At 53.5% G+C, this 15,910-nt stretch overlaps 1 protein-coding gene across 1 annotated transcript in view; it reads left to right on the top strand.

The window, feature by feature from the left end:
* The window catches only part of PCDHGC3 (protocadherin gamma subfamily C, 3), a 48,272-nt gene that overhangs the window by 14,782 nt on the left and 17,580 nt on the right, over positions 1-15,910 (top strand). The window contains exon 2 of the mRNA XM_054389064.1: positions 3,423-3,481. Coding sequence (XP_054245039.1) covers positions 3,423-3,481 — 59 coding nt within the window. The remainder of the gene's footprint in view (positions 1-3,422; positions 3,482-15,910) is intronic.

The following is a 15,910-nucleotide window of genomic DNA, read 5'->3' as shown; positions in this document are numbered from 1 at the left end:
AGGCTGTGCCTTTCCAAGTGGAACGCCGCTCTGGGGAGATCAGGGTGGCCCAGGCTCTCAGGGAGATGGAAGATCCCCACAGGCTGGTGGTCGAAGTGAGGGACAACGGGGTACCATCTCTCTCGGCCTCGGTGGTCATAGTAATTTCTCCCGAGGAAAACAGTGTGCAGGACTTTGCCAAGTCCTTGGACCTCCCCAAATCTTCTCCCAAGGATACCAACCTAACACTTTACCTCATCATCTCTTTGGTGTCCATCTCCCTGGTGTCCTGCGTGATGTTTGCTTTGCTGGCTGCCCGGTGCCTCAAAGCTGGTGGTACTGGCTGGACCTTTGTGGGTTGCTGCCGAGGAGGTGGCCGCAAGCCTGCTTCCCATTTCCATGGGCAGATGAAGCCAGATGGCTTCATCAAGTACCTGGATGTGGGAGGAGCAGGCCTGACCTCCCAGGCACACAATTACACCTCTTGTTTCTCGCCCATGTCCGACCAGAGCGATTTCCTCTTTGTCAAACCTTTCAGCCACTCTAGCACCGCCGAGACCATGGCTGCCTACGAGCAGCAGGTGACCAGCAGCACCCTAGCGAGTCCCTGCGACGGGGTAAGAGATGGGGGAACAGATGGGTGCTTCTCCTTGTCCTGTCTGCTAAGTGCAGTGGTCCATGATAGCCAGGCCAGGTGGCTGTTCTCCGACTGTCCTTCCCCTCTGTGAAGGTGGCTTCAGGCAAGGTGTGTCACTGTCACCTTCTGGCAGGTGGCAGCTGAAAACTTTGACTTGGTGGAGGTGGGGGAACTGTGTGGGCAGCTCTTAAAGCTGTGTGTTTGTAGAAGGGGAGGATTTTTTTTTTCCTCTTGGCCCTGTTTGTGCTCTTTGGTGTTAAAAGTGGTTCTTAGCAGGGTCAGGAATGTGGGTTTTGGGTGTTGAACTTCCTGCTTCTTTTTTAACCCCTTTATTGTGGCATGCAAACGGCCATGGGAGGAGGTTCTCTGAAAGCACTTTGCTGGTGTTTCTTTGTCTCCCTTTCCGAGAAATTGCTCATTTCCTACCTCCCAGATGTTCTCAATTACTGCTCCTTCTCCAACAAGGGATCATCTGCCAGCTTGGCCATTTTGAGTGAGGGGCTGAACTCCCTGCTCAGCAGCACCCAATGCAGTGACTATGTCTCACTTAAGGTCCTGATGACCTTAGGTGCCCTTGGGCTTGCAGAGACACAGGCAGGGACGTGCTTTGGAAACTTTACCTGCTGGTATTCAGCTGTCTGAATGGGGCTGTAGGTGCCTGTATTTTAGCTGTCATTTTTGTAACTGTTGGGATATAAAAAGCCAAGTGATTTCGGGTCCTAAACACCTGCCCTTAAATTGGGAAGTGGTAATTACAACAGGAATTCAAACTGTAGCTTGGGAAGGGCTCATCCAGCTCAGTGGTGTGTGTGTGTCAGTGTGTGTCTGAAATCCACAGGGCAAGCATCTTTCCAGCTTCATTTGCATGCAGCTCGGGTACCAGTGGGGCCTCTGTGTTAGGGGAGTAATTTATTCTAATATATTCCTTCCTGAGAATCATCAAAGCAGTGGAGAAATTAGTGAAGTCTCATCTGCTAAATAAAAAAATCTAGGTCAGCTGGAAGCTGTCTTTGCTCTTCCTCAGTAATTGCATCTGCAAGCAGAATAATCCTGTTCCACAATTGCTGTTCCACTGCATGCTTCTTGAACTGCTCAGTCCTCAGGTAGCTGAGAGAAATGTCTACAGAATCTTAGAATGCCAGCTTGGAAGGGGCCCCAAGGATCATCTCCTCCCAGCTTTTCTATGTGGTGGTGTAGTGGAAACGAGCTGGCTCAGCACCCCCGGCAAGCTGAGTCTTCAGACTCTCCAGTGTGAGGGAATCCACTGGGTTCCCCTGGGAGATGATTTCAATGTCCAGCTGTTCTCAAGGGGAAACATTTTCTTCTAGAGTCCAACTGGACTCTCCTCAGGAGATCACTCCTTGTCTTTTCCATGGGACCCCTCCATTGTTCTTGGGAACCACCCTTTAGGTACTGGTCTGTGGTAGTGTTGTCCTGTCGTAGAATAATAGAATGGTCTGGGTTGGAAGGGACCTCCAAAGGTCACCCAGTCTGATCTCCATGCAGTCAGCAGGGGACATCCTCCACAAGATCAGGTTGCCCAGGGCTCTGTTGAGCCTCACCTTGAATATCTCCAGGGATGGAGCCTCAACCACCTCCCTCAGCAACCTATTTCAGTGTTCCACCACCCTCATAGTAAAGGACTTCTTCCTTACATCCAATCTCAATCTGCTCTTCTCTAGTTTGAAGCCATTGTCCCTGGTCCTGTCCCTTCAGGCCTTTGCAAACAGTCTCCCTCCATCCTTCCTGTAGCCCCCTTCAGGTACTGGCAGGCTGCTATTAGGTCTTCTCAGAGCCTCCTTTTCCCCAGGCTGAACACCCCCAGCTCCCTCAGCCTGTCGTGATAGCAGAGGTGCTCCAAGGTTGTGTGTTCTGGAGTTAATGAAGATGATGATTTGGGGAAGTGTCTGCCTGATAGAAAGCAGCTCTGCTCTTCAGTGCTCCTGACAAAGGCATGATTGAGGCAGGAATCAGCAGCCCTGCTCCCTGCCCTTCCTTGTTTACAGGCTCTCCATTGTCTTGGTGGTGCAACAAGGCTGGGCAGAAAGTGATCCAGGAGCCTTGCTAATGAACTCACAAAGCATGCTGCTGTCTCCAGAGCTGTCTGTGTCTCCTAAACAAATCACACTTCACTTTATTGCTGGAGGAAGTTTGCTCTTCCCCTCTGAGGGCAGCAAAAAAAAAAACCAGGATTGCAATGCTCCCAGGCCACAGCAGCTGGGAAAAGGCATTGGGATAGAAGTCTGTGAAACCAAGATCTCAGGCAGGCCTTTGTAAGGACAGAAGAAGGACAGATTAGGAAGGTCTGTTATCATTTTACCTTCTGGCATTAAAAGCATCTTTCTCAGTAGCAATTAACTCTGCCCCCCCCCCCCCCCCCAATGTTTCCTCCCCCTCTTCCCACCCCCTCCCCCCCCTTTCCTTTCCTCCAAGCTCATTACTTTGGTACCATTGCTCCTGCTGAATTGCTGCCCTTATCAGTTTATTTCATGCTTCATTTCTTTCACAGCCTGGGTTCCTGAGCTGCTTTGGAAGATTGTTCACTGAATGGTTTTTGTCATGCCTTTTTTTTCTTTTTTTTTTTTTTTTTAGTATTCATGCTGGTTCAGAAATGCTTAAGAAAGGGGGGGGGAGGGGGCAGTGGGAATCATCTTCTTTTTTTTTTTCTTTTGTTCTAATTGATTTGCCTTCCATGGAAAGAAGATGCTGATATCACCAGGCTGAAAGAATCCAGGATCAGTTGGCTTTCCTTTTTTTTTCCAAAAGCAAGAATGGAGGTATTAAAACTCTTCTATTTTCTCTGCAGCAAGCTCAGCCTAACCCAGACTGGCGCTTCTCTCAGACCCAGAGACCTGGAACCAGTGGGTGAGTGCCCCTGTCTCTATGTGTGTGTGTCTGGGGAAGGTTTCTTTGCATGGAAGTGCTGGGAAGTCCTCAAGTGGCAGCTGTGAGGGCAGGGATTCTCTGTCATTGGTAGAACTGTCCAGCCAAAGAGGCAGAAATAAGGTTGCTTCTGTGTCAGCTCTCTTTGGTGGTGGTGGGAGGACTTTTGTTTGCTGTGGTCTGTCTGATTTTGGTGTCTGAAGCTCAAGGAGGACAGTCAGTTTGAAACACTTCACAGAGAAAAGCTGCTTCTCTAAAGTAGATTTTGAGCTTTTAGATTCAGACTCCTAAATCTTGGTTCCTCCACTTGAGTGGATGCTACTGGAAATCTCTGTGTGAGTCTCTTTACCAGCCATGGAGCCTCCAGCTCTGTTCTGCTAAGGTGTGTTGCCTGCTCTGGCTCGAGTGCCAAGCTGCTGTGTTAAGCCTTTGTGGCAGCCAGAGGTTGAGTGGATGAGCCCCAGGTCTCCAAAGGCCCCTCTGGAGAAATGTGTCCCAGCCAGATCTAACTCAGCAGGAGCAGGTCCCTCAGGAGATGCCACTGTGTGTGCCTTCTCCTGTGGGCTAGGCTGTCTGGGTCAGGGCTGGGACCCTTGGATCCAGCTCCATTTGGTGGGAAGTTTGGAACCTTTCTTCAAATCCTTGGGAAGTGCCATCACCAACACGAGGTGGCTCAGTGGTTCATCCAGGTGAGAAGTCCTCTGGACTGGAGCTGGGCAGCTGGGCAGAGGGAGGCTGAGGGTGAAGAACTTAAACTTCAGTGGTCAAGAGACTCACAGGAAGGATGTTTCTTAAGGGCTGGTGAGACCATGGCTGAGGTTTTACCAGTTTGGGTGTGATGTCCAAAAGATCAGCAGCAGAGTAGAGAGCAACCTCCCAAGTCAGTTTGGACTGGGAGCTGCTCTCTTGCCTTTGGGCCAGGGGTAAGAAAGCCCTGAAAAGAGAATGTCTAGCAGGTGCCTTTACCTCTCCTACTCTCCTGGTTCATAAGCAGGGGCAGAGATCCTTTTCAGAGGGTGAACTTCCTTGAGTAGCACACCAGGGAAAGAGAGGACTCAAACTGGGAGGCCACCTTCCTGTGGGAATACCCCAACAAGAGGTTGTTGTGTGTGAGGAGACTGTGTCCAGGGTAATCTTTTGGGGCATTGTATCTCTGTGGACAAAAGAGGAGCTGACACCTCTGTGCCTTACCATTCGTGGTGGCCACTCAGGCAGCCCCTGTTGGGGCTTAAATGGTGCCACAGGCAGCATCAAGTCCTGGATTCACAGATTCATGGAATGGGTTGGGTTGGAAGGGACCTTAAAGCTCGTCCAGTTCCAACCCACCTGCCATGGGCAGGGACACCTCCCACCAGCCCAGGTTGCTCAAGGTCTCATCCAGCCTGGCCTTGAACACCTCCAGGCAGGAGGCAGCCACAGCCTCCCAGGGCAACCTGTGCCAGTGTCTCCCCATCCTCACTGGAAGGAATTTCTTCCTTATCTCCAGTCTCAATCTCTCCTCTCCCAGCTCAAAGCCATTGTCCCTCCTCCTGGCACTCCCAGCCCTTGTCCAAAGTCCCTCCCCAGCTCTTCTGGAGCCCCTTCAGGTACTGGAAGGCTGCTCTGAGGTCTCCCTGGAGCCTTCTCTTCTCCAGGCTGAACAGCCCCAACTCTCCCAGCCTGGCCCCTCAGGGGAGTGTCTCCAGCCCTTTGATCATCTTTGTTCGCCTCCTCTGGACCTGCTCCAGCAGCTCCAGGTCCTTCTTGTGCTGTGGGCAGCAGAACTGGATGCAGTGCTGCAGGTGGGGTCTCAGGAGAGCAGGGCAGAGGGTAAGAGGGGATTTTGGTGTGGGAGCTTGCAGTTAAACATCTGTTTGTGTCTGAGACCTGTCTGGCTGGATCATTTAATTTACCAAAGCATTAAAAGGCTGCTGTAGCCAGTGTGCTGCAGCAGCTCAGCTTTGTTACTAGGATCTTGGAGCTGCCAGAGCTAAAATGGAGTGAGGGTGTGATGGAAACCTTCCCACTAGCCATGGCCTTTAAAACAAGGCTATTGCTGGAATGCTCTCCTCAGAGCTCTGGTGGATTGCCCATCACTGAGAATGTTTTAATCAAGGAAGAGCTTTCTAACCATTTCTGCTCTAGTTGAAATGCCAATTAAGAAAGCCCTGTTAATGCACAAGTGCACCAGAGCTGCTGCAAGAGTTCTGTTAGGAGAAGTGAGCAGATGAGCCTCATCACAGCAGGCCCTGCTGCTCCCTCTCCTAGCACCACAGAACCTCAGATTTTGGGTTGGAGAAGACCTCTATGATCATTGAGTCCAACTGTCAACCTAACACCCCCATGCTCACTAAACCATGCTCTTAAGTTTCTTGAACACCTCCAGGCATGGGGACTCCACCACCTCCCTGGGCAGCCTCTTCCAATCCCTGACCACTCAGTGACCTCTGGAGATCATCCAGTCCAACCCTCCTGCCAGGGAAAGGTCACACAGGAACACATTCAGGTGGGTCTGGAAGCTTTCCAGAGAAGGAGACTCCACAACCTCTCTGAGCAGCCTGCTCCAGGGCTCTGTGAGCCTCACTGGAAAGAAGTTTCTCCTCCTCTTGAGCTGAAACCTTCTCTGTTCAAGCTTGAACCCATTGGTCCTTGTCTTACTGCTGTGCACCACCCAAAAGAGCCTGGCCCCCTCCCCTTGCCCCCCACCCCTCAGCTTTTGATGGACATTGAGCAGATCCCTCTCAGCCTTCTCCTCTCCAGACTAAACAGGGCTCTGTCACCCTAATCCTACATGTGTCCAAGCACCTGGAGCCAGGGTAAGCTCAGTAAGACAGGGACCATCTCCTGGTCTTGCTTATGGCAGGGAGTTTGGAGTAGAAGATCCTTAAGGTCCCTTGCAGCCTAAGCCCTTCTGTGCTGCTTTATGGCTGTGCTCAGCTGCCGGAGGCCAACAAAGAGAATTTTGCTCTTTGTTTGTGCTGCACATGCTCAGGAAGCAGGAGCTGAGACAACAACATCCTCTGCAAACCTGGTAGGGAGGCATGGCTGAGCAGAGCAAGTCTCAATGAGATCCTGTTTGGGAGAAAAGAGGAGGAGGAGAGATGAATTCTATTTCTTGAGCTCTGTGTTTTGTTTGCTTTGAAGAACACCAACCGAGACAAGGCACCGGTGCTGGGAACGCACCCAGAGGGACACGGAGCAGCAACTGCTGCTCCCAGACAGATCAGATCAGGGATGTGCTGGAGATTTAACAGCCAGGAATTGTCCCAAGTGACCCCCAGTCCAGCAGCTCTGCAGCACATCCTGGTGGGATCATCACTGGGAGGGTTATATGGAGGGAGGAGGGCACAGGGATGGGTGCTGAAGGGAAGCAGAGAACAAAGCCAAGGGAACCTCCACATTGCTCTCTTGCTGGCAGGGGAGGTTTAGGTTGGAAATCAGGAAAAAAATTCCTGAAAGGGTCCTCAGGCACTGGAAAAGGCTGCCCAAGGGGTGGGATCATCTCCCTAGTTTCAGGTGATAGAAAGAGAGGAAATGGCCTGGAATTGTGCCAAGAGAAGGTTAGGTTGGAGATGAGGAAAAAATTGTTTGCTGCAAGAGTGGTCAGGGATTGGCAGAGGCTGTCCAGGGGTTGGGATCATCTCCCTAATCTCAGGTGATAGAAGGAGAGGAAGTGGCCTGAAATTGTGCAAGGGAAGGGTTAGGTTGGAGATGAGGAACAATTTCTTTGCTGCAAGAGTGGTCAGGGATTGGCAGAGGCTCCCCAGGGAGGTGGTGGAGTTCCCATGCCTGGAGGTGTTCAAGGAACCTGTGGCCATGGCACTTGTTTGGTTGGTTGGTTTGGTGGCCATGGTGGTGTGGGGTTGCTGGTTGGGGTGGATGAGCTCAGAGAGCTTTTCCAACCCAAACAATTCTCTGGTTCTATGATGGGGAAGCTGGGCATAGACTTTTTAGCAGGGCCTGTTGTGACAGGCAGATTACCATAGAATCCTAGAATGGTCCAGGCTGGAAGGGACCTCCAAAGGTCATCCAGTCTGACCTCCCTGCAGTCAACAGGGACATCCCCAGCTAGATCAGGTTGCCTAGGGCCTCACCTTGAATGTCTCCAGATTCCTGTTCCCTGGTGGGCAGGAGCCATCACTGCTGGCTCTGTCCTCCTCCCCCCACCCCAGAAAAGCAAGAGGGACATGAGGGATGCAGAGCAGAGGGCTAGGACAGCTCTTCTGCCCTGAGCACAGCAGCTCTGACACACACAGGGAAGGGACCCACAGCCTCCAAACCATCTGCCTTCACCTTCCACATCTGCTGGCAAGATGAGACCTTCCTGAGACCTTCTGGTGGCCTTGCAGGGCTTAAAGGGCTCTAGAAGAAAGCTGGGGACAGAGTTTGGAGCAGGGCTTGTTGGGACAGGCCAAGGGGGGATGGTTTGAACTGAAAGAGGGAGATGGAGAGTGGAGAGGAGGGAGAAATGTTTGACCCTGAGGGTGGGGAGAGCCTGGCCCAGGCTGCCCAGAGAGCTGGGAGCTGCCCCATGGCTGGAACCATCCCAGGTGAGGTTGTCTGGGGCTGTGAGCATCCTGCTCTGGTTGGAAATGTCCCTGCTGAGTGCAGGGGGTTGGACTGGATGAGTTTTAAAGGTTCTTTCCCACCCAAACCATTCTATGCTCCTCTGGGGACTGGGTCAAGGGCCCCAACTTGCTGCTTTTCCACTCATTGCCGTAGCAACAGAGACCAGACCTGTGGTACCTGCCTGACTCTGGTAGCTCCTTTTTTGATCTCTCTGTGATGGTTTGTTCAGGAGAACACCAGGACTGAGTCAGGATTTCCTTCCTGGAGGAGCAGGGATGGCTTTGTGCTGCTTAAAGGAGGGTGAGACGTGCTGAGCTGGGAAGAGCAGGGATGTCCTGGGCAGCTGGCAAGAGGAGTGGAGACACTCCCAGGCTGTGTGGGCAGGCTAGAAGGAGATGCTGGGAAGCAGGCTTCTAGAGACCATGGCAGGGGACTCAGAAAGCAGTGTGGGAATCCCTGGTTGCTCTGGGGGGAAGGAAGAGCAAAACATGTAAAGAAGACACAGGGTTTCATTTCACAGCTCCCCTCAGTTTATTTTCTCTGACCTTAAATCTCCTCATGGTGCTGGTTCCCAGCACTGTTGAGAGCCAGAATCTCTCTCTCAGGGTGAACACAGCCAATAGAGATGGTGACTTAGAATCATGGAATTGTCTGGGTAGGAAAAGCTCTCTGAGATCATCCACTCCAACCAGCAACCCAAACCCACCATGGCCACCAAACCCTGTCCCCAAGTGCCATGGCCACAGGTTCCCTGAATACCTCCAGGGATGGGAACTCCACCACCTCCCTGGGCAGCCTCTTCCAATCCCTTTCAGGGAGCTGCAGAGAGCAATGAGGTCTCCCCTCAGCCTCCTCTTCTCCAGGCTACACATCCCAAGTCCCTCAGCTGCTCCTTCTAAGACATTACTTCTCTTGCCTGTTAAACAGCATCATGACTGCCCTGCCTGAGCCTGGCCTTCATCACCCAGGCTGGGCATGGGGAAGGATGGAGAGCAAGTAGAAGGGCTTTGGAGCTGATAGTGGAGGTGACCATAGCAGAGCCATGAAGCAAAGGAGGATTTTTTTCATTCTTGGTTTCATTTTCGTACCTGGGCACTCACCCTGCACATCTTTGTCAACATTCCTCTGTTCCCCACCTTCCTGCTTTCTCCAAGCCCTTCCCCAGCACCACCAGCACACCCTCCCCCCCCCATCTCAGGCTGTGCCCAGGTGCCAGGCAGCAGCAGAACAAGCACCCTTTGGAATTTCCAGCCACCTGTGTGATGATGGACAATGACAGGAGAGCTCCTGGGGCAAGCCTGGCTGGGAACTGAGCCCTTCCCTCCCAGGAGACACTAATGAGAGCCTTTCTCAGTTGATTTTCATGCAAAGAGTGGAGGAGTAGCATATCAGAAACTTTTACATGGCCACCAGATCTGGTTGAAACCACTCATCAGCTTCCAGAAGCTGGGAGGCAATGGCACATGGATGGAAACATGGAGGGAGCAGGATGGAAAAGGGACAAGGAGACATTTGTCAGGACAGTGCTACTTGCAGAGCATGCAGCTAGTGTGCACCTCAGCTGCTGTCACCGTGGCCTGGAGAAGGTCAGGAGCCCTGTGGGCAACTCCTGGCACTTGTGGGCTGCAGAGGCTTCCCACCCTCAGCTTCTCACTGATGGGGCAAGAGGAGCAGCAGAAGGAGTTGCCACCATGAGAACTATAAGGAAAGGTCCCATCCCTGGAGGTGTTTAAGGCCAGGCTGGATGAGGTTCTGGCCAGCCTGATGTAGTGTGAGGTGTCCCTGCCCCTGGCAGGGGGGTTGGAACTGGCTGAGCCTTGTGGTCCCTTCCAACCCTGACTGATGCTATGATTCTAAATAACCCCTGGGTTTCCATCCCAAATGCACTCAAGGCCTGAAGCCAGCAGTGACAGTTTCCTTGCCAGGTGAGGTCCCCCCATCTTCTGCAGGTGAATCTGAAGAGGTGCAACAGCCTTTGGGCTCAAAGGATTGCTGCTTCTGTCTGAAAGGAGTTTGGAGCCAGGTGAAGATTGGTCTCTTCACCTTAGTTACAGGTGACAGGACAAGGGGAGATGGCCTCAAGTTGTGCCAAGGGAGGTTCAGGTTGGACATTGGGAAAAAAACCTTCCTGAAGAGGGTTCTCAGGCACTGGCCTAGGCTGCCCAGGGAGGTGGTGACAGAGTCCCCATCCCTGGAGGTATTTCAAAGATGTTTGGATGAGGAGCTTAGGGACATGGTCTAAGAGTTGTGTGTGGGGAGATGTTAGGTTCTGGTTGAACTCAATGATCTCTTTTTTTTTTTTTTCCAACCAGGCCATTCTAGGATTCCATTCTTCCATGATTGGCTTCTTTCTAGCTCATATAACCCCTTTCAGGTGGATGTTTCCTTCCCTTATTGACTGTCTTGGGCCGATAATTCCTTTATCTGCATTTGTCACAGTCATTGGAGCCTGAGCCATCCAGATCCTGCCAGATGGGACAAAAGCTGGAGAGTCTTTTATGGAGAACCAGGAATATCATAGTGACAGGAGGAAGGGCAATGGCTTTGAAGTGGAAGAGGGGAGACTGAGACTGGAGATGAAGAAGAAATTCTTTCCAGTGAGGGTGGGGAGACACTGGCACAGGTTGCCCAGGGACGCTGTGGCTGCCTCCTCCCTTGGAGGTATTTAAGGCCAGGCTGGATGAGACCTTGAGCAAGCTGGGCTGGTGGGAGGTGACCCTGCCCATGGCAGGGGGGCTGGAACTGGATGGTCCTTGAGGTCCCTTCCAACTGTGACAGTTCTGTGATTCTATGATATCCCTGGACACAATTCCTCATCCCTGGAAGTGATTTAAGCCAGGTTGGATGAGGTCTTGAGCAAGCTGGGCTGGTGGGAGGTGTCCCTGCCCATGACAGAGGGTTGGAACATGATGATCTTTATGGTCCCTTCCAACCCAACCCACTCTATGATTTGATGATGCCTGTTCTGGAAAGCCCCCAGAGTCTGAGGAGTTTCATCGTCACTGTTATGTATAGAAAGGCTATTTTAGGTAATTTCAGCAGGTGCTCTGTGTCTAAGTTGAGGTTTTTCTGCCTCCCATCTGCTTCCTGCACAGCTGAGCACATGCCAGGGCCAGCTGCAGAGGAGCAGGGACCCAAAAGCCTTCCCAAGGAATGCCTCAAAATATCCCTCCCGGCGTGGCTGGGACGTGGGTGGCGTCAGGATGGGGTGGCTGAAATAATCCTGGGCTCAGCTCCCACTCATCCAGGAGAGCTGGAAGAGTTCCCTAAGAAGGGGGACTGATCTGATCCCTATTTTTGAGACCTCTGTCTTTTTTGTTCTGCCTGGCAGAGCAGCAGCCCAAGGGCTCCGCTGGCTGGGGAGGACCAGCTGGCAGCAAGGTGCTTTGGGAAGTGGCAGATCCTTGCTGCCCCTTCCCCCACTGCTTGCCTGCTCATATTTTTCAATCCCATCTTTGCAAAGTCATGATCTTAAGAGCTGGGCCTCATCCAGCTCCTCTCCAGCCCTTGTAATGCATTACAGAAGCAGCAGGGAATGTGTGGAGCGGGGGAAGGGCCAGCAGCATCCTCTGTGAGGAAGGAGAAGGGCAGGAAACGGTGGCAGTCTGGGAGCTGGTTCCATGGTTTTGGAGGCTGGGGGCGGCTGGGAGGGCTGGGGGAAGCCGGTGTGGGTGCTGGGACAGAGGGATGCTGCCGCTGGGAGCTGCGTCCCCAGGCGTGGGGTTGTGTCCCCGGCACGCCTGGAGCGCGGCGGAGGCTCAGCAGCAGCAGGGGCGGATCTGGTCCCTCTCGGCTGTCACTTCGCCAGGCGAGGAACAGCGCAGGCTGAGATGTTGCTGCTGCTGCTGCTGGTGCCTCCGGCTGGAGCAGTGCGTGGGAGGGGGTGGGGGTGGGGAGGGCTTGGAGAGCGCTAGGAGAGAGGAAACAGCAGCGCAGGGAGGGTTAGGTGAGAGGAAGCAGCCGGAGAGGACCAGGGGCTGCCTGGGAATGGGGCTGGAGGAATGGGCTTGAAGAGAACCTCTCGGTCCTGAGAGCTGGGTGGGGAGGGGAGAGCAGGGTGCTGCCCCAGCCAGGCGACTAGGGGGAGGTGGTGGGGATGGGACGAGAGCAGCAGCTGGAGCTGGGGAGCAAATAGGAGTGAAAGGAAAAGAAGCTGGGAGAAGGAACAAACCCTAAGCATAGAAGCACAGAACGGTAGGGGTTGGAAGGGACCCCCAGAGATCATCCCTGCCAGAGCAGGAGCACCCAGGGCAGGTCACACAGCAACACATCCAGGTGGGTCTTGAAAGACTCCAGAGAAGGAGACTCCACAACTTCTCTGGGCAGCTTGCTCCAGGGCTCCAGCACCCTCACATCAAAGAATTTTTTCCTCAGGTTGAGGTGGAACCTCCTGGGTTCCAGTTTGTGCCTATTGCCCTTGTCCTGTCACAGGACACCACTGAAAGGAGCCTGGCCCCTTCTCCTTGACCCCCACCCTTCAGATATTTATAAACATGAATAAGATCTCCTCTCAGGCTGCTCTTCTCCAGGCTAAATATCCCCAGGGCTCTCAGCCTGCCCTCATCACGCAGATGTTCAGTCCCTTCAGCATCCTTGTAGCCTCTGTTGGACACTCTCCAGTATATCCCTGTCCCTCTTGAACTGGGGAGCCTAGAACTGGACACAATACTCCAGATGTGGTCTCACTAGGGCAGAGTAGAGGGGGAGGAGAACCTCCCTTGGTCTGCTGGCCACACTCTTCTTGATGCATTCCATGCATCAAGCACTTGCAGCCCAGAGAGCCAAGCAGAGCCTGGGCTGCAGCAAGAGAAGTGTGGCCAGCAGGGCCAGGGAGGGGATTCTCCCCCTCTGCTCCACTTCCTTGGAGCAGGGAAGCTTGGGAGCCAGGGCCATGGGGTGGGATTGGTCACTGGGAGGCCACTGCTGTAGGAGCCAGAAAGCCCCAAATGAGAGTGGAGGGAGGGTGCTGAGCTGTGCCTGGGGAAACCCCCAAGGCCAATTGCTGCCCTCAGCCCTGCCAGAGCACCTCTGGGATGCTGAGGTCTTGTCTGTAGGGTGCTGGGCTGTCCTCTCCAGCCCCTGGGGCTTTGCCAGCACCGCTGTGGAGTGAAGGAGGCTTTGCAGTTGGCTGTGCCATGGCTGGAGCTTGCAGCTGCAGAGGGAGGAAAGCAATTCAGCAGGAATCCACCCTGCCAATAAATGTTTGCAGGGCCCTTGGCTGCCATAGCGACCAGCTCCATGGCAACCCCTGCAAGGAAATGAGTAATTCCCTGCTCCAAGTGGTAGTTCCAAAGGGATGTGGTGGCTCAGGAGTGCCACAAAAGAGCAGGGCAGGAAAGCACCCCAGGGCCACCCTGCACTGCTTGGCTGGGGGCTCGTGGGAGCCCTCTGTGATGGAGCGGCCTGGGGGTGCAGCAGAGGTGCAGGACAAGCCTCTGGCTTCAGCATTCCCTGGTTTCATAGAACCATTGGATTTATTTTATTTGGTTTTTTTTGGGGGGGCTGGAAAAGACCTCTCAGGTTGGAACATGCTGCCCAGGGAGGTGATGGAGTCACCATCCCTGGAGCTGTTCATGAAACGTGTGGACATGGAAGTTCAGGACATGGTTTGATGGCCATGGTGGGGCTGGGTTGGAAGTTGGACTTGATGACATTAAAGGTCTCTTCCAACCCAACCAGTTCTATGATTCTGTCACCACTGAGTCCAACCACTGACCTAAGGCCACCATGGCCACTAAACCACCTGAAGTGCCATGGCCACACACCTCCTGAACACAGCCCTCCTGCTGTCAGGTTTGATGAAGGTGTTTGTGGGTCAAGGCACTGGCTGGGTGGCTGCCCATCTCTGCTGGCACAGCCCCACCCTGTTCTCTGTGCCCACCATGCCCTGTGAACCCCTGAAGGTGCTGCACCCCTGGGTTTCAGTCAAATGTGGCTTTGCTTCCTTTTCTCTCCAACCTGAGCTGTGCTGGAAGCCATCCTGCAAATGCAGAGCAGCTCTTTGCTGAGCTTTGAAATGTAGAATCAGAGAATTCATAGAACTGTCAGGCTTGGAAGGGACCTCAGGGATCAGCCAGTTCCAACCCCCTGCCATGGGCAGGGACACCTCACACCACAGCAGGTTGCTCACAGCCACATCCAGCCTGGCTGCAAAAACCTCCAGGGATGAGGCTTCCACCACCTCCCTGGGCAACCTCTGCCAGGCTCTCACCACCCTCATGGGGAAGAATTTCTTCCTCACATCCAATCTCAATCTCCCCACTTCTACTTTTGCTCCATCCCCCCCAGTCCTATCACTCCCTGACACCCTCAAAAGTCCCTCCCCAGCTTTCTTGGAGCCTCCTGCAGATCCTGGAAGGTCACAAGAAGGTCTCCTGGGAGCCTTCTCCTCTCCAGACTCCACAACCCCAACTCTCTCAGGCTGTCTCCAGAGCAGCTCCAGCCCTCTGCTCATCCTCATGGCCCTTCTCTGGACACCTTCCAGCACCTCCAGATCCTTCCTGTAAGAGATGCTCCAGCACTGGACACAGAGCTCCAGCTGTGGTCTCAGCAGAGTGGAGCAGAGGAGGAGAATCCCCTCCCTGGCCCTGCTGGCCACACTTCTCCTGCTGCAGCCCAGGCTCTGCTTGGCTCTCTGGGCTGCAAGTGCTCACTGCTGGCTCCTGCTGAGCTTCTCATCCCCCAGCACCCCCAAGTCCTTTTCTTGGGGGCTGCTCTCCAGCCAGTCCCTGCCCAGCCTTTGTCTGTGCTTGGGATTGCCCTGACCCAGCTGCAGGACCTTGCACGTGGGCAGGGACACCTCACACTAGATCAGGTTGCTCAGAGCCACATCCAGCCTGGCCTTAAACACCTCCAATAGAATAGAATGGAGCAGAGAGGAGGGAAAAAAATAAATCCCTCAGATGGAAGCGGGGGGATGGGAATTTAGGAGGAAAATAAAACCCCAACCCTATTGAGTCAACAGGGTTTGGATGAAACCCAGCAAGTCCTTGAAGGCATTTCCATAGGAACCAGTCCTCCAATTCCAGGCTTGGTCCAAGACTGTGCTGGAATTCAGGGGGGGGGCGGAGAGGGAGAGGGGGAGAGGCTGAGAGCACCCCAGGCAGAGGGGAGCAGGGCAGGACAGTGATTCACAGCTCTGATTCACAGCTCCATCCTATAGCTGTGGTGGAAGGCAGCCAGGTCTGGTCATCAGCTGTATTGAGTTAGTTATTTTGAGGCTGTTTTTAGATTCCAGCACTTGTGGGTTTGGTTTTTTTTTTTTTTTTCCTTCCCCGCTTTCTTTCTTCTGTGCTTTGAATTCTGGATGATTGCTCTGCAAGTAATTGAGGCACTTGAATTTCCTGCCTTGAGGACTCAGCTCAAGCTCTTTTTTTTAATTTTCCCTTTTTTTTTTTGCAAGCCTAAGGCATTTCCAAAATAGCTTCCCTGCCTGCTGGCATGAGGAGCAGGCAAAGGGCTTTGGGGCTCAGCACAACCATCCCTATGCAGATGCCAACCTCATGAGGTTCAACAAGACCAAGGGCAAGGTCCTGCAGCTGGGTCAGGGCAATCCCAGGCACTGATAGAGGCTGGGCAGGGACTGGCTGGAGAGCAGCCCCCAAGAAAAGGACTTGGGGGTGCTGGGGGATGAGAAGCTCAGCAGGAGCCAGCAGTGAGCACTTGCAGCCCAGAGAGCCAAGCAGAGCCTGGGCTGCAGCAGGAGAAGTGTGGCCAGCAGGGCCAGGGAGGGGATTCTCCCTCTCTGCTCCACTCTGCTGAGACCACACCTGGAGCTCTGTGTCCAGTTCTGGAGCCTCTGTTCCAGGAAGGATCTGGAGGTGCTGGAAGGTGTCTAGAGAAGGGCCATGAGGATGAGCAGAG

This window comes from Indicator indicator, chromosome 18 (genome assembly GCF_027791375.1).
Source record: "Indicator indicator isolate 239-I01 chromosome 18, UM_Iind_1.1, whole genome shotgun sequence".
In the NCBI taxonomy this organism is placed as follows: Eukaryota; Metazoa; Chordata; class Aves; order Piciformes; family Indicatoridae; genus Indicator; species Indicator indicator.
This window is presented reverse-complemented; position numbering and strand designations above follow the sequence as displayed.